Source organism: Cetorhinus maximus, chromosome 18, assembly GCF_964194155.1.
Source record: "Cetorhinus maximus chromosome 18, sCetMax3.hap1.1, whole genome shotgun sequence".
In the NCBI taxonomy this organism is placed as follows: Eukaryota; Metazoa; Chordata; class Chondrichthyes; order Lamniformes; family Cetorhinidae; genus Cetorhinus; species Cetorhinus maximus.
The window spans coordinates 71,090,003-71,116,545 of NC_135896.1; the positions used below are offsets into that span (position 1 = coordinate 71,090,003).

The 26,543-nt window shown below is 40.3% G+C and overlaps 1 protein-coding gene and 1 pseudogene across 12 annotated transcripts in view; both read left to right on the plus strand.

Moving 5' to 3' along the window:
• The window catches only part of numb (NUMB endocytic adaptor protein), a 255,961-nt gene that overhangs the window by 11,997 nt on the left and 217,421 nt on the right, over nt 1-26,543 (plus strand). For 3 of the 12 annotated variants that reach the window (XM_078562879.1, XM_078562887.1, XM_078562882.1), the window contains exon 1: nt 5,384-5,507. The exons of 6 other annotated variants lie outside the window; for them this stretch is intronic. In XM_078562879.1, coding sequence (XP_078419005.1) covers nt 5,492-5,507 — 16 coding nt within the window. In that variant the 5' untranslated portion in view covers nt 5,384-5,491. Of the gene's footprint in view, nt 1-5,382; nt 5,508-7,369; nt 7,413-26,543 lie in introns of those variants that run through there. 3 more of the 12 variants (XM_078562886.1, XM_078562890.1, XM_078562883.1) reach the window with 3 other exon arrangements.
• On the plus strand, nt 15,223-23,866 carry LOC144693536 (proteasome subunit beta type-5 pseudogene; annotated as a pseudogene).

A 26,543-nucleotide genomic window follows, 5' to 3' on the forward strand; every position in this document is an offset into this window, starting at 1 on the left:
CTAGTTATTCTGTGCACTACTGTCTCAGTATTGTATTGAAGTATTGACCTGGTTAAAATAACTTATCTGTGCATCTCCTCCTCCCCCACCTCACTTTGCCTTCCTTGCCGATGTAATTTTTTTACATTGACTTCTGGTTGAGAAGGTATTGACTTCTGGTTGGGATAGGGCTTCTGTTAATTCTAGTTACTAACTGGTACTTATCATGCGTGAATTTAAGTTGGTTATACAGCCTGCTTATATTCATACGGGGGACATCAGAACTGAGGCTGATTCTGTTATAAAGCACTTTTTGCATGCACAATTGTCAAGTATATTGGACAGTGATTAGGAGCAGGAACTTCTGGCCTTTTCATTTCTAATCTGGGACACAGAGCAATTGTAAATGGCCCAATGCTATTCCCAGCAGGTATTAGCACATTTCACAAGACCAGGGAAAATATTTTCTAATTTGTATGAAGTGAAGTTTCAAATAGCTTACCTCTTGTCTCAAAATTAGTGCCATTGTTATCTCTAGACGCAAATATTCCAACGTGCTCCAAACTGTTCTCCCACATTCGGCCCTCTGTTAACTTGCAGCAAGTCCCCTATCACCTCTGAGCTCACTGACCAACATTAGCTCCCGATCAAGCAACATCTTGATTTTAAAATTCTTAGCCTTGCTTTCAAATTCCTCCATAGCCTCAGCCCTCCCTATCTCTGTAATTCCCTTCACCTCCACAACCCTCTGCCAATTCTGGCCTCTTGTACTTTCCAATTTTAATCACTCCACTCTTGGTGGCCATGTCTTCAGTTGCCTCGGCCCTCAAGTCTGGAATTCTCTCCCTACAAATCTTCACCTCTTAACCTTTCCTCCTTTTTAAGGTACTTCTCAAAATCTACTTCTTTCACCAAGCTTTTGGTCATCTGGCCTAATAACTGCTTATGTGACTTGGTGTCATACTTTGTTTCAATGTTCCATGTGAAGCACCTGGACATTTTATTACCTTAAAAGTTCTATATAAATATAAGTTGCAGGTGGGTTCTGACCAAGGCTCTGTTCAACTGTAATACAACGTTCTCACTTTTGAATTCCAGTCCCCCTTGAGATAAAGGCCACTATTTCATTTGTGTTTTGGATTATTTTGTATCTGCTTACAAATTTTACAGTAGATTTTGATCTTTTGGGCATAACTTACTGTGGTTTCATTGAGAAGTCCAGGCCAGTATTGGACTGTGGTGTGTAGCCATGATCTTGTACACCTGCTATACTTGTTTTTGGAGCTGTTATTTCCACAATTTTCTCCTTGGGATGATTCCATCTATGCCAGTTGCCTCTGGCACTTCACATAAATGGCTGCAGTTTAGTTAATTTTGTCAGGTTTTTAAATCAAAGGTTCTGAAGCAGTGCTTACTGACAAGGCTAGTGATTTACTGGCTGTGATTTGTGGTGTTCACAGGAAAATAGACAGTTCTGTGATTTGATCACTAAACCACCAAAATTTGACTTGCACAGTCGTTGTGAAAATATGGCCCTAATTGTATATTGATGGAATCGTGGAAATTAAGCCACAAAACAGGAAGAACCTCAGAATCCCATCTAAGAACAGTGGAATTCGACTTGCCCAATCGTTGTAAGTCCGTGGTTTAAGTTATTGGACTGGGCCAGGAATGGAAACTCTGTCCTTCCTCTTGCACTCTCTGTGGGACCTGGCAGTATGCAAATTTATTGTGTTTTCCTACAGCGGTGACGACCTTCAAAAATATGTTATTGGCTGTGAAGCGCTTTGGGACATAAAGAAAAGTGCTACATAAATGTGAGCTCTTGTTTTCCTAGGATATCCCAAAATATTTTGGACAATTAACTACTTTTGCTGTCTGTTCACTGTTGCTATATAAGCAGATATTGCAAACAAATGTGCTCATTGCAAAGTCCCACAGATCTAAAAGAGAGAAATTCTGAAATAGAGATTGAACCCATAATCATCTGACTAGATGAGTTATACGAGAGCCAAGTTGACACCTATGAATAGTTTGCTCCCATCCTCTTTCTGATGTAGCCCTGTGTCTGCCAAGTAGTATAATTTGTTCGTAGGATAAAGTTTGTCCTCATTTCCTGTGTGTAATCCCATGTCTTTAAAAGAGGAGATTAGTGATCAGAAGGTCCTTGCATCAGAAAACGAATATATTGAGACTATGCAGACATGATGCATGTCCTGGCATTTTATCAAACAGAAAACAAATTTGTGTTTGACCAAATCTAACAAGTTTATCTCCTGTTCATTCCTTTTGTTGGTACTTATACTTCTGCCCTTCCATTTATCTGTTTAAAAAAATTCTCCCTCATTAAATGTATTTTGTTACAAAAATTAGCTTGCCATTCTTATTTTGCTGGTACGAATCTTAAGGGATACTTCAAGCTGCAATATGTTACATCAAGTGTTATGTGATCAAGTGACATGAGTCAAGTTTGTGGCTGTGTTCCCCTGGTACCATGTTATGTCCTATCACTGGGTATCAGTGACATGAACGATGTCCTGACTTTAAAATATTAAAATTCTTATTCTGGTTTTCAAATCCCTCCATGGTCTTGCACCTCCCTGTTTCTGTAATCTCCTCCAGCCCCACAACCTGCCAAGATGTCTGCACTCATCAAATTCTGGCCTCTTGTGCATCCCCAATTTTAATTGCTCTATCATTCGTGGATTTGCGTTCAGTTACATGGATACTTACAGTCACAAAATGCTTTTGGCGATGTGATTAGAAGTTGTGATAAATATTTGAAATATTTTTTGAGAGAAAGGAGTTAGGTTTTTACCTCTGATTTGTACTCCAAACATAAGCTTTTGTTGTGTTTCCTAGTCTTGGCAAAAGATTCAGATCCAAGTATTGTGCAACTGAGGTAATGGCAACACTAAACAGTGGGACTAATTTTTAGAGTAATGATCAAAATTTTGCTGATTAGATTTGGGTTCAACTAGTTTAAATGCTTAAAAGTGTGAACTCTAGTCTCATCTATGTCTCCAGCACAGAAGGAGGCCATTCGGCCCATCATGTCCACGCTGGTCAACAATGATCTGACTACACTAATCCCATTTTCCAGTGCTTGGCCCATAGTCCTAGAGGCAATGGCAACGCAAGTGAATATCTAAATCCTTAGATGTTACGAGAGTTTCTGACTCAATCACCCTTTCAGGCAGTGAGTTCCAGACTTCCACCACCTTCTGGGTGAAAACATTTCTCCTCAACTCCCTTCTTAGCCTTCTACCCCTTATCTTAAATCTTTCCCCCCTGGTTATTGACCCCTCGACTAATGGAAAAAATGCCTTCCTATTCACCCTATCTATGCCCCTCATAATCTCATACACCTCTATCAAGTACTGTCTCAACCTTCGCTGCTCCAAGGAAAACAACCCCAGCCTTCCAATCTTTCCTCATAGCTCAGACCCTCCAGCCCAGGCAGCATCCTGGTAAATCTCCTCTGCATCCTCTCCAGTGCAATCACATCCTTCCTATAATGTGGTGACCAGAACTGCACGTAGTACTCCACTTGTGGCCTAACCAGAGTTTTATACAGTTCCAGCATAACCTCCCTGCTCTTGTATTCTATGCCTCGGCTAATAAAGGCAAGTATCCCATATGCCTTCTTAACCACTTTATCTACCTGCCCTGCTACCTTCAGGGATATATGGATATGCACACCAAGGTTCCTCTGATCTTCAGTACTTTCCAGGGTCCTACCATTCTTAGTATAACCCCTTGCCTTGTTAGCCGTCCCCAAGTGCATTACTTTACACTTTTCCGGGTTAATTCCATTTGCCACTGCTCTTTCCACCTGACCAGTCCATTGATACCTTCCTGCAGTTTTCATCTATCCTCCTCACTATTTACCACCCTACCAATTTTTGTGTCATCCGCGAACTTCTTGATCATACCTCCTATTTAAGTCCAAATCATTTATGTACACCACAAACAGCAAGGGTCCCAGCGTTTAGTAATACAATTGAATAAAAACTGAGCTGTACATAGGTAAGAGCTGAACTGCTGCAATGAGGTTCATATGACGTGAATTTTTATATGCTGCAATTAATATTGAGCAGTACTAAATGTCTGAAAATGTCTGTTTTCCCTAAAATGTTTTTCTTTCCACCATTCAGCAATTTGATGTTGGAAACGATCTGAGAAATCTCGAGGCAGGGAATTTGTAAAGAGCATTTCGCATACATAAGATGCATATCAATTTATTGATGAGCAATTTTTTAAATATTGAGGAAATATAGCTTAGTGTCTCCTGTACTTCAAGATTTTATATAAGCTTTGGAGGTTGTGATTACCTTATAAGTCAACGAGGGAAATTGACTAATATTTGAACTTTGCTTTTAACAACATGACATTTCAATAGCTCCAGCAGTGTTTCATAGAATATAGACATCAGCCTTGGCTAAATGGTCGCATTTTCACGTCTTGAATCACAATTGATTCAAGTTGCACATGAGTATCTTGAACACACTAGGACTGCCACTGCAGTGTATTACACAGGGAGTTGTACACTGTCAACAGACCCCATTGTGCAATTTTATTCATTTCCCCAGCCAGAATTTTTTTCATTTGTTAGCTTTTCGCTGTCTCTTTTCAGGGCAATTTGATAATTTCAGTTTGTAAAAAAAAATGTTCTGGTGTATAGATACTTGTTTGCTTATTATTGCCCATCATTCAGTACACGGATACTTTAAGTTGACAGCTTGTAGCTCATGGTAATGCTGAAGTCAAGTCACATAATGTAAGATAAGGGACTCTCCGCATTCAAGAAATGGCCATCTTCGATAATGATGGGAAAGAGATGATAGATGCTCTTATGTCAGAGGTACATTCTGGTTGTGCACTATGTCATAACTTTTGTTTAATATGTGATGGTTGATAACAATTAACCATAACATGGTGATAATTCATTATGGGAACCCTTTCACAAATATGGGAAATCAATAATTCACATGAAATTGAGGTGCTACTTTGAATCTCCAAGGACTTGAGTTAAATTTGTGGGTGAAATTTTAGCATGATGTTAATTTTGTTTTACTTTGTAAACTTTAATTGTTTAGAGAGAACAATTTGAACTACAACATGGCACAGCAAAAGAATGGCTTAAAATAAAACTTGCAGTACTTTGTAATATTTTGATTGGAGAAAACAGTGCGATAGTATCCAAGTTACTCCTGTTGGTTCCAGTTTGACAAATATCTTTTCTTCTTGGGTGATGTGTCATTTTTAATATTTCTGTACTGCAGTAACTGCTGCAACAAAACTGCTGGTATGTGGGAAGAAATAGCTTGGCCTGTGTCATTTCCTTCCCCCCACTCTGCTCAACACACGTTCGTACACAAAGTATGCATACAAGCAACCCGAGTCTTTACATTGCAGCATAAATGCTGCTATGTTCTGTCCACTGTACGGTACTTAAATCCATGTCGAGCATTTCCATGCTGTGCAATTTGCCTTTTTATGTGGCAGGAGGATGAAGACACGATGTGGTAAGGAGTGCCTCAATTTACTCTGGGTTTCAAGTATTGGAAACTAGATTGAGAGTTTCTATAGACCTGGTACCCCTTGGTTAAGGGTGCATGTTTGGACATTTGTCTTGATTGGTGTCTTTTGGTACCTTGACACTTGAATGGACAGAATGCTTAGAGTTTCCATCTTCTGGAACTCCATGACCTAAATGGTGAATTTATATATTTTCACTGTTGATGGGTTTGATTTTTCTGGGTAGTGAAAACGTCAAATTGATGTAATTGAAAATGCCATTTCTTTGGCAAAATGGAGTTCAATTTTTTTTAGAAACTTACATGTAATGCTAAATTTGAACAGGATACATTCCCTGCACAAAGCCACATAGATATAGCCGGAAACAGTGCAGCTGCATTTTTTTGGAACCTATGGTCTTATTTCCCCTTATCACCCCATCTTTGACCATCATTCTCCCAGGAATGTAATGTGAATGGACAGCAAGGAGGTTAGCTTATCTCAATAGCACTTCCTCTTGATGTAATATCTAACCATCTGTTTTTTGTAGCAATGTAGATGGTGTCACAACCAAATTTAAGGAGGATTTGACCGTCGGCAATACTTTTGTCACAACCTAAGGAAAAATCACCAGGTTGAAGACTATTGAGTTATAGCTGTAAGACTTCATTGTTATGTGCAGTTTTGGTGAATTCCATCTATATACATCTACACCCAGCTCAAGTCATTGGATAGCAATGAGGATTTTTATTTTGCTGTCTGTAGCCCAGGGTCCGAAAGCCAGCCTCAGCTAACTGATGAATTAAAGAATTCTACTGTGAAAACTTGGGAAGAAAAGTTGAAATGAGTTTTCTAAATTCAATGTAGAGCTTATTTTTTAAATAAACAAATATGGTTTGATCAAATTCACTGTGTCAGTTATGGAGAATTCTAAGTAGCTCCAAGTTCTGGAATCCGCATTATAGGAAGGATGTGATTGCACTAGAAAGAGTGCAGAGGAGATTTACCAGGATGTTGCCTGGGCTGGAGAATTTTAGTTATGAGGAGAGATTGGATAGACTGGGGTTATTTCCCCTGGAGCAGAGGAGATTGTGGGGGGACATGATTGCAGACATGGGAAATCTGTGGTTTATCGGGGAGAATAACCCGAATTGTGGGCCTCCATGTAGACTATCACATAATTGCAAATCATTTTGTATTTATCTTCTATAAAAAATATAGAATTTATTTATTACCTTATTTATAAAGGTGGTACTACCCCAGATTTTCATTTTTGCCTTAATGCTGTAAAATTGTTTTAATGAAATGAGCCATTGGAATTGTTTAAAAAAAGTGATACTTAGGCAGAATAATAATGATGGCTAACTAGTAGCAGTTGAGAGGGGTGGGGGGTGGTGGTGTAAAATACAAGCATTTGAAGCACTAAGCTGTAAGAGGAGCATAAAACATTTTACCTGGTGGTTCATTTCATTACTGCACTGTGATACTGTGCAGTTTATGTAAAATTAATGCACATACCTTTACATATAATGTATATGAAATAATGAATCAGAAACATCTAAGTATCATTAATTTGTCACGGTGTTATAAAACTTTATCATTAGTTAGCAGCATTATTCCAGTTTGAGACATAAAATTAAAATTAGATGTGTATGTTTTGAAATGTAGATCTTGTTATTTTCTCCTGTGGTTATGTATTCGCTGTGACTCAACTGCTTGGTAGATGCTACCAATTAACCGAACAGTGCAAAGAGTTTTGCTAGATACAATTCTCATTACCTCCTTTTCTTCATTCCTTCATGAGCAGTACCAAAGCCTGTGCTCTGTATCTATATAGCTGCAATTAACAACTTATCAGATTTTGGAAATGGCCTGTGTCCTTTTTGGATCAGCATCTCATTGAAGCTTGCAAGGTGATGTTGGCTTAAACCTATACAATAATCTCTCTCCCTATTGAAATGTGAACACAGAAAAACTGTATAAAACACTGGTTAGGCCACAGCTAGAGTATTGCGTGCAGTTCTGGAATCCGCATTATAGGAAGGATGTGATTGCACTAGAGAGAGTGCAGAGGAGATTTACCAGGATGTTGCCTGGGCTGAAGAGTTTTAGTTATGAGGAGAGATTGGATAGACTGGGGTTATTTCCCCTGGAGCAGAGGAGATTGTGGGGGAACATGATTAAGGTGCATAAAATTATGAGGGGCATGGATAAGTTAGACAGGAAGGAACTTTTCCCCTTGGTGGAGGGATCAATAACCAGGGGGCATAGATTTAAGGTAAAGGAAAGGAGGTTTAGAGGGGATGTGAGGAAGAATTTTTTTCACCCAGAGGGTGGTGGGAATCTGGAACTCTCTGCCTGCAAGGGTGGTAGAGGCAGAAACCCTGATAACATTTAAGAAGTATTTGGATGTGCACTTACAATGCCATGGTATACAAGGCTATGGGCCTAGTGCTGGAAAATGGGATTAGATTAGTTAGGTACTTGTTTGACCGGCACAGACTCGATGGGCTGTGGACCTCTATGACACAGTCGAGTGCTAAGGTGCACTCTTCTTCACTTGAATATGGGAGTGACAGTGCAGGTTGGTGGAAATCGAAGCACTTCATTGAACTAAATTCATTTACAATAAGTCCTCACTTAAATTTGTGGTTGTGTTCCTGAAAAGCGTGACTTTGAGTGAAACAAGTTGTGAATCATGGATTCTCACCGGAATCAATGTTAAAGCTGGAGTTAGGTTCCTTTGAACATTTGTTTTACCAGGCAATGTATAAGTTGAAATAATGTACTGTACACTTGCAGCACCGTGCATCCCTAGCTGGAATAGCTGGCAAAATAAAAAAAAACACTGAATATAACAGAAATACTATATACATTGAAAATTAGGAAACACGAAATCACCCAAACAGGCCCTGAATTGCACAGCTTCTGTGTCTCATCCATTGCACTCTGAAACTCAGTTCAACCTTTTGCTTGCTTTGCTTTTGTGCCTCTCCCTCCTTTCCCACTCTGTCAGTATCTTTCTCTCTCTCTCTCTCTCTCTCTCCTTTCCCACTCTGTCTCTGTCTGTCTCTCTACTTTCCTACTCTCTTTCTGCCTCCAGAGCGTGGATTTCTTCCTGACAGTTTGCAGGGGCTGAGCCGAGGGGGCAGGGGCGTTGGTGATGGAGCTCAGGGGGATTATGCACGGAGTCAATTGGATGTCACTTCTTCTCTTTCTCCCCCACTCCTACCCCCAAAGCCTTCCTGCTGTTGCCCTAGGTTACTCTCGGTTCATCAGCCGACAGCCTCTCGTCCCTGCCCTGCACTCCTCCCAGATTTCAGGCTTCGCTCTCTCCTCATAGGCTGACCCTCTGGTGACTGCGGCAGCAGGCCCAGTGTTCAGCGTGGGATGGTGCGGAGCCAGAGTGCAGACAATGTATAATCAAAAATGGGAACATGCATCGATTAAAAAAGTCTTCCAGTGTCCGTGTTAAAGTGAAATGACTTTAAGCAGGGCGACTTAGAGTGAGCACTTTCTGTACCAGAAGGTGAAATATTTCGTTTTCTGGCTTTAGGGGAGCTGCGATTACTAATTTATTGTACTGGTGAGCTAAAATGTTGAAGTTGCTTTGAATGTTCATCTGAATGAATTGTTTGAACGCGTGGAAATGAAAAGAATACAGAAAAAAATTGAAAACTGTGTAACATTGTATTTAATTTGCTGAGTTTCATTTTTTCAAAAAGTATGGATTTGTGAAGAATATTAAACAAGTCTTACAAGAATTATGAATACAAAACAGCTGTGATAAAGAAGTTTGCAAGATTGCTGACTACCACACTTTGACAAGGATAATCTCTTATTCTAAGAAGAACAAGAGCCTGTGCTTATGCTAATTTTAGTGGGCAAATTTTATGATCTTAATAGTATTTTTTTGCAAAACTTGGGAAACAACTCAAAATGAGAACATTATTTTGGATGCACTCAAAGAATAGATTAAAATAGCTAACTAGAAATCTAAGCATTTGTATGTAGACAAAGCAACAAACAATTTAATAAAAGTAAAATACTGTTGCTGCTGAAAACCTGAAATCACAACAGAAAATGCTGGAAATACCCAGCAGGTCAGGAAGCATCTGTAGAGAGAGAAACAGAGACAATGTTTCAGCTCTTTTGTCACAAACAATTTTCTCCACAAAAAACTAACTGATCTCCATTAAGTTAGTGCATAAGTTGGCCTATTTGGAAAAAAAATAGCATGCTCCACATTGGTAGAGGGATGAATTTGAGGAAGCTGAGGGATCGGAATGTGCAGGCAGAGCTCTATGTATTAACTTGATCTGAAAATGGCATGGGAACAGTCAGTGCCCTTTCTGCATTTGTTCTTTAGTTGTCCAAGTTACCTCAATATATTAGTATTCCTATATAAATATGCTTTTAAAGTTAATTCTTAATGTTACTCAAACCAGCTATGTAGCGTGCAAGAATAACTAACATTTCAAAGTAAAAATCATTGAAGTACCAATTCTGTAAGCACATTTGTAAACAGAATAGGTTTTGATTTCAAACCAAAGACCATTTGTGCTTTCCTTACAGTTAGCTTAAGAAGGTACAAGTGTCAAGTGCTCCAATTCAGTTGTATTATTACTAGACCCCACCAAGTAATGAGTTTCTATTTTGGTAAAGGTGTTATTTATCAGCAGTATCTCACTAATGATTTGCTTTGAGCTTTTGCAACAAACAGTCATGAAATTTGTAGCCCAGGTATGAATCACTTGGGCTCCATGATGAGATATGTCCTGTTTATGCTTTATATTGTAAATTATTTTTAAATTTAAAAAAAAGACTTCAGTTTTAATCATGTCAGGACTTTAGTGTTGAATGCATCAACCAAGATTAAGACCATTACTTTGGCTTTTGTTGCCATAAACCACCAGCACTGAAAAAGTTTTCCCATTCATAACTTTCTCTTCAAAGTATTCTATGTCTGGCACTACACCTGTTTTGAGGCAGAAGATAGGGCAGGCCATGCTACAGACACCTTCAGATTTGGCATCAGTGCTGCTGTGTAATTAACCTATAACACTTAAGACTTGAAATCAGAACTGCAATCTTGTATTAGAAATGAAATAGGGCTCTCTGATGACGTGAAGATTTCTGTAATGCAACGCTGAGTCATAAAGGGGTTCCAGATCTGTGCAGATTGGCTGATTTGAATTAGGGCAGTGCAAATGCGTTTGAATTAATCTTGGCTTTGGGAGGGAAGAAGAAATTCCCTTGGGGCTTCTGCTCACAAACGTCCATGCACCCTGTTGAAAATAGGCATCTGTAGATGTATGGTGAAAACATCCAAATTTGGCAAATTGCCAAAGTTCATTTCTGAAGAATGACTTATGTGGATGAAGTAGAATAGAGCTGTTGGTGCCTCTGGAACTAAACAACTAAACATCAGCATGAGTCACCACCTCAAAGAAAAGGGAAGAAAAGAAAGCTGAGCGAAGCAGTAAAATATCCAATTCTTAATTGCTTTGTAAACCTTGTTTACTTTGAGTCAGCAAATCTCTTCTTGTTACAGACACAGACATCTAACTTAAAATAGAAAAAGATCTTGGGACACCAGAATGTGAGCTCTGAACATTTTAAAACTTTGTTCATGGGGTGGTAACAGTTGTATCCCAATGTACAATTTATTTTCATTAAATGTTCAGAACTTTTAACAGTATCTGCCAATAGAGTTCAGTATTATTAGTCACTTTATTTAAGGAGCTTTCTATTCTGGAGGTACTTAATCATGCTGGAATGCAATTCCACAAGCTACATAAGTTCTTTGGTACCCACCCTGGTGGCTGTTCATTCATTTTCCTTCTCTTCTCGTGTTTTGGAACAAAGTCTGTACCTGTCTCGCACCATTCCTATTGGTATCCAGTTTTAGGCCATTTCACCGCACTGGGACAGTCCTGCTCAGGCACCAGTGATGTCCTTGATGGCTGCAAGGATACTGGTATTTTTCCTTCTTAACCTCCCATACTGTTCATGTTTCCTGCCCAATGTAGCCAGCACACCTTTTTCCCTAACGCCTCCTCTTGTTTCTGGATGACTATCTGTGGCATGAGCCATGACTCCATCCTTGACGCCGGCTTTTCCTCATTTTCACACTACCCATTTCCTCACTTTTTGATATTCTTGTTTAACCCTGTAGCTTCTGGCCCTTTCTTACATTTGTTTGATTTTTTTTCCACCAGTACTTTGCTTGCTCGTTTCTTGAGCATCATATGTACAAGACTCGACTTGTCCAAAACCCCCCTGTCCATATCTTATCTGTAGTAAATCCTGCTCATCCATATCCTTAACAGGTTGCACTATCTCCTAGTTACCTAAAGGTTCATCAAAATCATGGTCCTTATTTACAAATTCCTTCCCCTTGTCACCCCACCTGCTTTCAGGAATTCTGTTTGTGACTCCACATTGCACATTTCCAACTGGAGGAAAAACTCCTCCAAACCCCTCTCGTCAATCATGTCTTCAGTCATATCTGTTCTGTAGGTATGCAACTGTGATTATGTTACTGGATTAGTAATCCATAGGCCTGGACTAACGATCCATGTCTAATGAATTCAAGCCCACTATAGCAGCTGAGGAATGTAAATTCGATAAATTAAGTAAACTTGGAATAAAATGCTGTTCTCACTGGTGGTGAGTGTGAAACTACTGGATTGTTTTAAAAACCCATCTTGTTCATTAATGTTCTTTAGCGAAGGAAACCTGCCCTCCTTTACCAGCCTGGCCTATGTGAAATTCTGTAACCACAGCAATGTGATTAACTCATAATTGTCCTTGGAAATGAGCTAGCAGATCACTTAGTTGTATTCGAGAAGACAATTCATCACTGCCTTCTCAAGCAATTAGAGCTTGCCAGCGATGCCTATGAATTAATTACAAACAATTCTGTTCTATTAAAATGCATTTTGTTCCATGAATGGGGGAGGTGGTGGTGTTGTGGTATTGTCACTGGACTAGTAAACCAGAGACTCAGGGTAATGCTCTTGGAACCTGGGTTCAAATCCCACCAGATGGGAAACTTGAATTCAATAAAAAATTTGGAATTAAAAGTCTAATGATGACCGTGAAACTATTGTTGTAAAAACCCACCTGGTTTACTAATGCCGTATCGGAAAGGAAACCTGCTGTCCCTTACCTGGTCCGGCCGACATGTGACTCCAGACCCACAGCAATGTGGTTGACTCTCAAATGCCCTCTGAAATGGCCTAACCTAGCAAGGGTAATTAGGGATGGGCAATAAATGCTGGACACTGAACTCAATCGTATCACAGTCTGGAGTTGATCACCTTGCTGTTTATTTGTAATTTATGATTTAATATTCTATTTGTGTGTCATCTTTGTCTACCTGTTGGGAAAGCAATTCTAGGAGCTGTCGATGTAGGCTGCCTGCAGCCTCAAAAAGAAATTATTTATTACTGATAATATTGATTGCCTGTAGCAGCCCCCTTTCAAGATGAGGTTTGGTTGTTTAAGCAGACACGTATTGATTTTAAGACTGAGCTAGTTTACCAAATGGTGATGGATTCGCCCTTGCTTCAACAAATGAATGTTCAGCAAGGAGATCAAATGTTCACCGTCTAGGCTGGTGTTGTCTCAGATGTGATGCTAAACTAAATCTCGATTTGCAGATCCAATTGCAAATATTACATATTAAGTCACTGTTAGAGGTGTGGGTGAAGCACTGGCTTTGTGGTCTGCTCGCTTGTCCTTGGGGACCTGTGGTCTGTGTTCCTGTGGTCAACTGGCTGTAGAATGCCACTTTTAGTATGTAGGAATCCTCCATGTGAACCACATGGCTGATCCAGCAAAGCTGAGCTCTGATGAGCATGCTCTTGATACCAGGAATGTGACACTTTGCAAGAACTTCAGTGTTAGAGATTTTGTCCTGCCACTTGATGTTGCTGATGGATTAAGATCCATCCACCGAAGCGGTACTGCATCTAGTTGCTTTATGTTATGTCGGTAGATTGTTCATGATACTCACCCATAGAGAAGTGATGTGATAGCTACTGCCTGGTAGACTTTGATCTTTGCTTTGGGATAAACTCCATGGTCTTTCCAAAGTCTGTGGCTGAGCACCACCGCCACCAAGTGCTGAGCTTGCTTTTGCCAGGCAATGAGCCATTTTGTTATCCTTTGTGATGTTGCTGGAGAGGATACTCCCAAGGTATGAGCACTTCTGAACTGAGCTGAGGGGTGTATTGTTGTTTGTGCCTTTGGGATCTTTGATTTTGCAGATTGAAGAGGTTATGGCTGCCCTGAACTGAATATGCACTCCTATGTTGAGATCTTTGAGTGCATAGAAGAATATGGCCAACAGAGTTGGAGCCACTATGCATTCTTGGTTGTGCCATTGGCGACAGGAAAGGTATCTGATGGGGCACCATTCTGCATCACACTGGCCATCATTGTGTTTGTCATATAAAAACTTGCCTACAAGGGCATGTAGTCCGAACATACTAAGATTATTCTGGTTTGTCTTGGAACTGTTTTACATTAATGTTGAGAAATTGAGAATTCTACTACTGTTCTTCTGCCAATTAGATGGAAATCTGTTGTTTAGGTTTCAATGAAAAATAATCAGTAATTTTCAGTTTGATCTTTAGTCCATTGCATGTTATTTTCATTCTGTTCTGAAGAGATCAGTGAGCAGTGGGTAGCCCTTGCTATTTCTAATGAATTCCCTGTTGGTTAAAAGGTTCATGTTCCAACGGTTTCCGATCCCTAGATTACTTCTTGTATTTAGGAAGTATCGGCTTTCCTGTGGAAGTGGACATTTTTTAAAGCTTGCTTTTTTAAGCTGTGAAGTGTGGTTTCCATGTGGATTTCATTCCATCCAATTTCAAGAAAAGGAACTGGTGAATAGGTGCAGTGATGTATGACCTGTAGGATAAAATCCCATGTGGTGCATATTGTAACCCAAAGGTAATTTGCAGTAGTTCATGAACACAGCGAGAGATAGTTGAATATTTCCGTTGGTACTGAGTGCACAAAGCGTCAAATGGTGCTGATTAACAGCAGGATAACTTCTTGTTTGGGATTCTGGATGACTATAGAAGTATTTGTATAGATTTTCACAATGCATGCTAATGTAGCAGAACACTTAATTTTGCATTGTTGCTGCACTTCAGGAAGTCTGTGTTGATACTAAAAGATCATATTATGAAGGAGTATAGCATGTTTTTGCTGGCTTCATGAACTGAGCCTATTTTCCTTTTTGCCAATCCTTTGGTGATACATTCCTTGGCTAAGTAGAGGGTACATATTCTAGCTCCTGGTCTTTGACAAACTTGCTTAATAACCAGTGGCTTGTAAATGCAACATTAAGGGTCATGAGGACTCGAAACGTCAACTCTTTTCTTCTCCGCCGATGCTGCCAGACCTCCTGAGTTTTTCCAGGTAATTCTGTTTTTATTAAGGGATTTCACTTGTTTAAATGTGCCCAATCAGTATAGCATCCATCAGCAAATAGCTCCTGCAACCTTAGAGAACTGAGTCTTCTTATTTAACCTGTATCTCAATGTGAAGCCAAAGAAAGAACTTGTATGTGTGTGGGGTTTTCATGTGTTCAGAACATCTCAAAGCACTTGACTGTCAATTATTTACCTTTGAAGTGTAATTACTCTTGTGCTAAATGCAGAAGCCTATTTGAGCACTACAAGAACACAAAACATGAGATAAATAATGAATCTGGTGCCGGAGGATGTTCCTCAGAACATGGAAGAACTTGCTGCTCTTCAAAGGAAGTACCGGGGAATCTTTTACACATCATCTGAAAGAAGGCACTACAGCACTCCCATAGAACTTTGCAGAAGTGTCAACCCCGCTTACGTACTAAGATCCTGGAATGGAAGTTGAATATACAGCCTTCTGATACATTGGTGAATGTCTACCTAAGGTGACTGTTACACACATTGCTGCTAACTTATTGGACATATAAAGAAAATTTGGGTGAGTCTTTGATAACTCTATCCTTGAAGGGTTTATTAACTTGCTTCAAGGAAACAAGTTATTTTTTTCCTCCTTTGTTCATCTGCTGAAGACAGTAATTAGTATTAGTTGTGTTTAATTGTATGCAGGTGGTGGAAATTAACTGGGGATTCACTTCTGCTCCTAAAATAGAAACAGACTGAAACCAGTTGCATTAGGATATGTATGCTTATAATGTGTAACTCTGCGCACTTTTATAAGCATTTACTTAAAGATGGCTCGAGTTTTATCCTTCATCATCTGGCTTTCTATGCAGCGCTGGGTGGCACTTGCACTTCAACAGATTTGGAACAAATTGGTTAAAATGTTACCAGATACACTAAGTAGTGAGGATTAGTGAAAGTTTAAAGAATATATAAGTACTGCTTACTTTAGGCTTGGTGATGATAACACATCAATATGTCAGTGAGCTGTAATTCCATGTAAAATAGTTGGAGTAAGCTATTTTATGTGTACTAATATATTCTCTAGTAAGATACGTATGCTGTTGAGTAATTCTTCTATGAAACAGGCACAAATAAAGCTGGATGTGGAGCATGATAAGGCAATTATTTCTGAAAAGTCTGGATTTGAAATTTACCTGTCAGAATATTATTGTATTCCCTTAACAAAACCAGTTGTTACTAATCAGGGTAATAGATAAGTATTCATGTCTTTGATCAATAAAAATCATAGAGGAAATGTAAATTGTCTTACTGTTCCATAGACAATTTGCTCACCCTACTCGTCAAAGGTTAAATATTCTGCTAAAAGATGCACGTGTGGTTGATGAACAGTATTTCTGGCTAATAAATTGGTGAAGTGTGAATCTGTTTAAAAAGTATTGGAGTTTCCGCCACGACTTATTGTAAGCCTTCCATTGGCATGTGACTTTAACTAGTTGCTATTGATCCCAAGATATGGGACAAATGCAAGTATTTTCATTCTGTACTTTGTAGACCTGGTGCCAAGATTTTGTCTTTTTACAAAGACAAAAGGGTTATTGTAGACAAAATCAGGGTGAAATGGATAGGAACTGAACTTGGGGCATTCAGGAAAATTTCTAACTGGCAAATTCCTCCCCATTATCAATGAGTTCAGAGACATAGCAATATGAACATGATGGGTATGAATACCCCAGCTGAAAATTCTTTCAAAAATGAACCCTCTGAAAGGAATCATGTGGTGATGAATTAAATTGTGCATAAAATTCTAGCAGCTTAACTAGACTGCAAGTTGATTATTGCCCTGGCACGGATGTTTCATGTAAAGAATTCGTTCCAGGTGTTTGGAGGATATAGTCCTTATCAATTGGTCTAAGGATGAAATCCCAAATTGCCTTTTGTTCTGTGTGATTGTACTCCTACATAGAAGTTACTACAATTAGTTCAGTTTGTTCTGAACATTTGAATGCTTTATGTGCAGGGAAAGGGGCTTTTATCAAGGCTGAGGTCTCAAAAAAACTTGGAGAGCTTTGAGGCATCATATAAAACTATTTGAGACAGAATTTAATTTTGGACATTTGGTGTATTATAAAAGAGAGGGTCACAGAGAATGGAAAGGCCCAGATAAGGCCATGATGGTAGGATAGCCAAACATGGCAATCAAACTGTTAAGATTCATTCCTCGTGATTAATTGGAATTAATTATGATATCTCAGACTTTAAGCAGTTGATAGAAGTAATCGAGGTACCTTGTACCTCAAGTGCTCATTTATGCTGAAGATTCTGAGCAACAAAATACAGGATATCAAGGGATGGCTAGTAGTAATGTGAGTGATCACGTGGGGGACTGAAATATCGCACCCAAAGACCAATTGTCAAGAGCGGATATTCGGGTGACATATATTCCAGCAGGGTTTCTGAAAGGAAGGATGCAATGATTGTGGGATGTGCCGGAAAAGATACTTGCAAGTTTAAATATTAGTTGAATGTTCAGGCTGATGACCAGGAAGCGAGGTCCGAAGACTGGCAGAATGGGCTGAAAGAGTGGAGAGTAAGAAACTGCAGTGCAAGTTCTAACAGAACACCTGGTAAGCTTGTCAGAAAGCTAACACGTACCTCCAATAATGTGAGAGGGAGTTCTTGCACTTTTATGTCTGTTGGGATGACTACTGTAAATAGAGGTGCAGCTTGAAAAGATTAGGCAATGAAATAAAGGCTACAGAACAGCCTTGGACCAAAAACCCTCCATAACCATGAAGTTTTGGTAGCTGCCAGTTTACTTGGGGATAAACTGAGAGGCAAAACAAAGTCAATTAGATCCAAAACAAAAACAGAAAATGCTGCAAAAACTGAGCAGATCTGGCAGCATCTGTGGAGAGAGAAACAGATTTAATGTTTCGAGTCTGTATGACCCTTCTTCAGAGCTGAAGAGAAGTGGAAATGTGATGAAATTTATACTGTTTAAGTGGGGGGTGGGGCAGGTGGAGCTGGATAGAAGGCCAGCGATAGGTGGGGACAAAGAATATTTTGCTTTTCTCTTAAAGTCAATTAGATAGTTGGAGAGAGTTTGAAGTTCATTCTAATGTGCCAGATAGGGAAAAAGTGGCCTTGTCACATAGGTGAATTTGTACAGAGAGTAAGGCTCAAATGTGGCTAGTTGCTTGGGATTTTGAAGGGCGATTGGGTGATAAAGATGTTGAGTCAATTCTCTTACAGCTGGTAGAGTAACCTGAAATCATCTTAGTTGTTTTGACCACACATTCATTGGCATAAAAAGCTGCATTTCTGCAGGGCGCTACTTGACAAAGAGGGGTGTTTCTGAAACCACCGGAGAGACTGCTAATGCAGAAGGAAAACTATGGAAACTAAACAAATATGTCTATTGCCTGATTGATGTTTCCAGGGTGTTTTATTTTTCATTGAGTTCTGTTTTGCTGAAAATGTGTTGTTCAACTAAAAGCAAATCATGCAATCTTTTATTGGTATACTTAAAGGAATCCTTTCGGGCTTATTGATGATTTATGGGGTGGAATTTGAGAAATGTGTTAGAATCAGAATTAAAATTGGGAATCAGGCTTCTGTGGCTTTTAAATATATTGGTTTAGTTTTAACTAGAATAGGTCTGGAATAACTTTAAATCAACAATGCCATTTGGAGTGCATCAACTCCCAATCTTGTTAATTGTGCTAGGTCATCACATAAAAATGATGTTATGTCTAAAGAGACCAAGTAATTCTGAAACTTGGTTGGCCCAATGGACTGGCTGTGTGCTCAGACTAGACCAGATACTAGCCTTGACCTGCTTGATGAATTAATTTCTGCAATGAAATGCCCTAAAGTTGAGACATAATTTTAAGGACAAAGAAAAGATAAAAAAAAATAAACCTGAAGAAATGAGCACTTAAGCTCCCATCCTTAGGGGGCTCAAAGAAGATGAAACCACATATTTTTAGCCATGATACACATGCTAACCCTTCTTATTGGTACTTTAGGGCAGCTGGCTTCCAATGTATTTCTGATGGGAGAATGCTTAGGAAACTAAGAAGATAAAGTTGTAAAAAAGTACTTAGGCTGCTGAAACTTGTGTTTCCTCTTGTGGAGCAGTGGTTATGGGATTCAATTTGTTTTGAAATGTTGGTTTTACTTAACATACAACTAACAGATTCCCTTCTCTCTCGAAATAAAGATTATTGTATGTTAATTATGTTTAATTGTATACAGGTATTGGGCACTAAATGGAATTTCTCTTGTTCCCCGGATTAAGTTGGCGCTGGCCAATGTGCTGAGCTGTTCCCCGTTCAGACTGAATTCCAAGTCGAGCCTGGGGCTGGATCCGGGACTGGGACTAAACCTGAACAGGAGTCTGGGTCTGGATTTCCTACTCCGCCTGGGAGACTGGGGTGTGGGGAGCGGGGGGAAAATCTAGATTTTACACGGTACAAAAACAACCCTGGGATTCTGGCTCGACCATGGGGTGATTGTGGCGGTAGACTCCCGGCCCACCGCTGGCATCCCAGATGGTGAAGAAGGTGATCGAAATCAACCCCTACCTCCTGGGCACTATGGCGGGCGGTGCTGCCGACTGCAGCTTCTGGGAGAGGCTCCTAGCCCGCCAATACCGCATCTACGAACTGAGGAACAAGGAGAGGATCTCGGTCGCCGCCGCCTCCAAGCTGCTGGCCAACATGGTTTACCTGTATAAGGGCATGAAACTGTCCATGGGCACAATGGTCTGCAGCTGGGACAAGAGTGGGCCAGGTCTCTATTATGTCAACAGCGAGGGCAATTGGGTCTCGGGGCAGGTCTTCTGGGTGGGCTCGGGCTCGGCACATGTAGATGGCGTGCTGGACTGAAGCTATTGACACGACATGAGCCCCAGGGAGGCCTACAAACTGGCCAAGCAGGCCACCTACCATGCCACCTACGGGGATCCCTACTCGGGAGGGACAGTCAGCTTCTACCATGTTAAGGAGAGTAGCTGTGTGTGCATCTGCCGCGATGACGTCATGGATCTTCATCAGAAGTACAAAGAGGAATGTGCCTACCCTGTGACTGGGGCTGGGTGGGGGATGGTTCCGCTTAGGGTTCCGATATACCCAGGATTGTGGGGGAGGGAGGTGTGCGTTTGGCAGTGATGGATCCGTGGAATTGCTCTTGAACCTTCTGCGTTCACTGTTTGAAGCTGTTTGACTGTGGGAGGGTGACAGGAGGATCTCGACTGTCTCCCTCACTCGCCTGCGTTAGTCAGAGCTGTTCAACCTGGGGAGCAGAGGTGATCTCATTTGCTCCTGCACAGCTATTTCGTGAACAGTCGAGCAGGAGAGGGGGTAGGACCCTCTCGCTCTCTTTCCCTCCACCCCAAGCTCAGAGCTATTTGGCAGGGGGGTTGAGAGGCGTGGAAATGCCTGAATCAGACCCAGCTTCTCTGTTTTCACTGTGGCTCAGTAAGTGGGCGGTGGGCGAATGTGGTCTCCCATGTCCCTTTTTACCCGCAACCTGCGACCCGACTTTCAATAAAGTGTGGGAGCGGGAGTTTGGGTTAGGAATGGTGATGGAAAGGAGTGAAGATTGGCAGGCAGACAGTGAGGGGGGAGATGTTTCTGAAATGTATATTTTTGGGGAGAGGCATGAGATCCATTAAACCAAGACTTGGGCATTTTCCAGTCATTTCCTCACACCTTCCCACATTAACATTGACCCTCTGTGGTTGTGTTTTCTTGTTTTGAATGACCAATAAACTGTTACATTTAACTCTCAAAAAAAAATAGACTGAAACTGTAGCTGTTGGATTTGCAATACATGCTTGTAATGTATAATGCTGTAACTAAGTGCTTATAGAAGTGTGCAATGATAGGCTCCAGTCCTATCCTTTACCAACTGATTTTCTTGATTATAACAACAGTGACTTGTACTATTAGTGGTAAAATGTATTTATTTATAAAAAACAAGCCTGGCAAATATCACCAGATTTTCTTCCATTCTTCCTCAAATCAGGACATTGCAGCTGAATCCAGACAAATCTTCACCCAGCACGCATAAATGGCAGAAGTCACAGGATTTTAAATGTGGGCAGGCACCCTTGGCAGAATGTTTAGTGTGTCTCTCCTTCCCTGCACCCTCCCTACGGTGAATCCCTCTGCCCCTCCCCCCTCTCCCCCTCCTTTACAGAATCCTTGTATTGGCAGCACAGCCAATTGTGTGCATCGTGCAGTATTTGCAATTGCAATTACTTTAAGTTACAATTTACAATAGCTCGGCATAATGAAAATTGCTTAGTAATTTCACAAGCTGAAATGTGATCTTTATGTTGCTGGAAGTATAGAACCATTATGGAGAGGCGGAGGAGCAGTGGTATTGTCACTGGACTCGTAATCCAGAGACCCAGGGTAATGCTCTGGGGACCCGGGTTTGAATCCCACCACGGCAGATGGCACAACTTGAATCCAATAAAAATCTGGAATTAAAAGTCTGATGAGCATAAAACCATTGCCGATTGTTATAAAAGCCCACCTGGTTCACTCATGTCCTTTAGGGAAGTAAATGTACCGTCCTTACCTGGTCTGGCCTACGTGTGACTCCAGACCCATACCAAGGTGGCTGACTCTTGAAATGCCTGGAACCTACACTATATCGACTGCAGCTGTTCAAGGGCATTCACCTTCTCAAGGGCATTTAGGAAAGGGTAATAAATGCTGGCCTAGTGTTTGGATGAATAAAAAAAAATTATATCATTAGCTTAATATCCATTTTATTTAAAACATTTTTCTGTCAACTTTCACTTTAGCTGGCCTAATTCGCTGAATGGTACTGAAATCTGAATTGTTTTTCCTATTTGTTTTGAAGTGTGTCACAGGATTAAAATTGATGTTTTCAGATCATTTGCTTCATCTTTGCCTTGATGGTCGTTTACTCCATGTTGTAAGCTTGTAATCCCGATACATAGTTCTTGTCATGTGGCAGTTGCTATGAAGTGTGTTTTCTATAAATCTCTTAACTGTTGAGTCTTGTGAATTGTGCATTGGGTCATAAAATTTCTGTCTATTATAGAGACAATATCCCTTTGCTTTACGTTGGTTGAAATTTCAGTGTTTACGTTGAAAACTGTCTTGAATGCGTTGGTTTGCTTTAAACATCAAGTTTGGTATGTTTGAAATGTGTACAATTACATGTGTATTTGTAAATGGTTCCACCATGTGCTGAGGCTGCAGTGCTCTGGAATCCATACTATTTGCATTGCAACCACATGTACAATTGAATATTTGTCCTCGCTTTGTTAAGAAACTGGCTCGGCGGTGCAGGGATTTAAGAAAAATTCCTGAGGCATTTCTCTCTGTGCCAAGTTTACATCACTCTATTGCCACCAAAGTTGGAGGTGCCTCCAGTACATTATATTGCTCCTATATTGGTGCCAGTGGGGCAATTCCAGCTCCTGATATGTGAATCCTCTACAATTGACAACAACCGCAGAATACCTTTACTGAATTCCCAGAGGCTAACTGATGCACAGACCCAATTTTAAGAGACCCACTCTTCAGATCAGATGCTATCTATAGATGCATCTGTCAGATGCTCAAGATAATTGTATCCTACTCAAAACAGCATGGAAGCAATTATAAATGGAGCCGTAGGAGATTGCGTTGTGCCTTTGATTTGTATGTTGGGAAAGAAGATTCCTTTTTCGAAAACTTGTGACCTGTAAATTCTTGAAAAGTCTTCCGGAAATCCTAGAGAAACCCTTAAGTATGTTCTCTTATCCAATCCATTATCTTAATATGCTTATGACAGATGTCAGGTAGAACACACACAATTGACAACCAAATGCAAAATTGAGAATATAAAACTAGAGAGGAAAGTACCACTGCTGCTGTAGAAGTGGGATCTTGCATTGCTATAGCACCTTTAACATAGAAAAAAGGTCCCAAGTACGTGAGTGTAATTAGACAAAAATTGACACTGAGCCAAAGAAGATGCTATTGGAAGGGATGATGAAAAGCATAGTCAATCACCTTAAATTGCTGTCCTCTGGTCCTCAACCTTTCTGCCAATTGGTATAGTTTACCTTCATCCACTCTATCCAGACCCCTCATGAGTTGACTATTCGAACGCTGTCCTAGCGTACCTCTTTCTTTCTCCCTAGATAAACTTTTAACTCATCCAAAACATTGCTGTCTGTCAATTAACTTGCTCCAAATCTCGTTCACCCATCACCCCTTTGCTTGCTGACCTCTGGTTCCCTGTCTGACTGCCTCAATTTTTAAAGCATTCTAATCCTTCTTTTAAATTCTTCCATGGCCTTAGCCCACCCCTCTCCACCTCTAAGGATGAGGAGGCAAATCACTTGCTTAAATTATGTAAAACTGTAATTGAAGTGAATGCATGAACAACTGTGGTAATAAAATATACACCTCCATATTGAGCAAATCAGAATTGTAACAATTGACATTTATACAATGCATTTAACTTGTTAAAAGTCTTTGCTTTATGAAGAATAATATCAATACAAAAAACTGACATTTTGTGACATTGTGCATTTTCTAAGGATGGTAACTTTTCATCCCATTTATATTAGTGAAGCATTTGGGATTTTATGACAAATTGACAGCTTCGTGGCCACTTTGTATTTCCAGACTGTTTGTTTGTTTTTAACTGAAGTCAGATTCTCAGACTGCCATATTGGGATTTGAGCTCCTTTCGTTTCGTTCAGTTCCGTTCCATTCCATTCCATGTGTGCTGTGCTCAAAGGCAGGTCTTTGGCTCATTGTCTGCTAATGCTTCCTCTGAATTGTTTTCTTGGCAGTTTTTCTGTCAGTAGTGATTTGCAATTGCCTTCCACTCTCAGGCAGAGCGAGGAAGTGGTTCCCAAGTCTACCTCAGCTGGAACAGGAATTGAACCCATACTGTTGACATTATTCTGAACCGCATGCAAGCCATCTAGACAACTGAGCTAACAGGCCCCCATTTGAGCTCCTGTTCTCTGGATTATTAGTCCATGCCTTTGAGTTTCTAGATCAGTTACATAATCACTACACCTCCTCCAAGCCCAAAAAGTTTATGACAAGAAGTGTTAAGCCAGCAATATGTTATCAGCCACCAGAATGATTAGATCAACTATTTCCTTTTAAATTACAAGTGTTGTGAATTCTGAAGCTGCTTTAAAACTGCAAAGGACAAAGGTCAGCTCTCCCTTTAAAAAAAAAAGTCTTGTTTGAGCCCCTGGGATCCAAGGCAATTTGGCAAATTGGATCCAGAATTGGCTGAGTGGCAGGAAGCAGAGGGTGATGGTCAAGGGGTGTTTTTGTGACTGGATGCCTGTGTCCACTGGGGTTCCACAGGGATCAGCGTTGTGTCCCTTGCTGTTTGTGGTATATATATACAATTAAGACTTGAATGTAGGAGGGTTGATCAGTAAGTTCGCGGATGACAGGAAAATTGGTGGGGTGGTAAATAGTGAGGAGGATATATCCGGGCTGGTCAGATGGGTTGAGCAGTGGCAAATGGAATTTAATCTGGATAAGTGTGAGTCGATGCACTGGGGCAGGACAAACAAGGCACGGGAATACACGATCAATGGTAGGACCCTGAGAAGTACCGAGGATCAGAGGGACCTTGGTGTGCATGTCCAAGGTAGATAAGGTGGTTAAGAAAGCATATGGGATACTTGTCTTTATTAGCCGAGGCATAGAATATAAGAGCAGGGAGGTTATGCTGGAACTGTATAAAACACTGGTTAGGCCACAGCCAGAGTATTGCTTGCAGTTCTGAAATCCACATTATAGGAAAGACGTGATTGCACAAGAGAGAGTGCAGAGGAGATTTACCAGGATGTTGCCTGGGCTGGAGAGTTTTAGTTATGAGGAGAGATTGGATAGACTGGGGTTATTTCCCCTGGAGCAGAGGAGATTGAGGGGGGACATGATTGAGGTGCATAAAATTATGAGGGGCATAGATAAGGTAGATAGGAAGGAACTTTTGCCCTTGGTGGAGGGATCAATAACCAGGGGGCATAGATTTAAGGTAAAGGAAAGGAGGTTTAGAGGAGATGTGAGGGATATTTTTTCACCCAGAGAGTGGTGGGAATCTGGAACTCTCTGCCTGAAAGGGTGGTAGAGGCAGATACCCTCATAACATTTAAGAAGTATTTGGATGTGCACTTGCAATGCCATGGCATACAAGGCTATGGGCCTCGTGCTGGAAAATGGGATTAGAATAGTTAGGTACTTGTTTGACCGGTGCAGACTCGATGGGCCGAAGGGCCTTTTTCTGTGCTGTAGGCTTCTATGACTCTGGTGGAATTATGTTTTTAATCTCATTTTTTTGGAAAAGCCTCAATGGCTTATGGGGTTCAGACTTGTAGTATCTTGAACGACAATGTTAAGGCTTAATATTTTAGTTGTACATTTATTTCATTGAGTGCAATGATACTTATAGTTATGCAAATCTGAATCAGGCAAGTGTAGTCACCCATGTTCTGTCGAAGTCCGGTAATGCATAACAATTTTAGCCCATATACTGACCTGATGTATAAAAATTAAATAGCTAGTTGAGGCCTCAACTCATGACTAGAAATTCAATGTGTATTTAAATGTGTAATACTCCTGGACAGTGACAGTTCTGTTCTGGAATGCAGTATTTGTTCTATTAACATCTCCCTGTCCTGCTGCGAATAAGAGTTTCAAGATGAGCTGAATTGTTTCTGAAGTCAAAATTGAACATGTTCCAGTTGGTTTCAGTGCTGTGTGTTACGCATAATCATGAATTAAAATGCTGGTATGAATGTTGCAAGCCAGAACGTGGGTGAAAGCAACAACAGGCTCCTTGTCCCAATATCCCCTTTGCTTGCTTCAAACCAGTTAATAGGTGCCTATTTAGATCCAAGACTTTTGTTGTGTTGAGGCCAAGGTGCTGTTACAAACAGAAGAATTATTGAGGAAATATGGATCATTGCTATTGTTCGTTCTTCTTTATTCCTCACCTCTGTGATGTCATTGTTGTTAGACGGATTGAGTTCTTGAGAGAGCCAGCAAGTGCTTTGTCATAATTAACTATATTTCCACCTCCAGTTCTGCACTACTCTCTTCAAAGTGCTAATTCATGCTGTGATAATGTTTTGCTAGTGCCAGGTGCCATTTAGTATCTCACCTGGTTGCCCATTGTTCATGTAAAACTGGACAATGAGTGTCACCATGCTCGTTTGAGCCTCATTCTGACATACTCATACATGCAATTTTCTAGCAAATCCAGATAATAATCAGGGTGGGAACCCCAGGTTGAATCTTTTTCCTCCTTCAGTTTACCACAAATAAGATGCAACAGGATGATGTTGAGCCCTAATCTGAAATGGCAGTTCAAGCTCTTGTTGCTAAATAATTTGAAAGTTATGCTTGGGACATTCCTATAATTGCGGAAGTAGATTTACTGAATCAGTCACATGTATTTATTTTGTATTTTGTGGAGTCATAGAAGGTTACAGCTAATTTTTGTGCCAGTATTTTTCCTACTTACACTCTCCAGCTCCTTTCCCCAAATCTATTGTTTAATGTACCATTTTTTTCAGGCAATTATTTAATTTCCATCTAAAAGAATTTATGAATC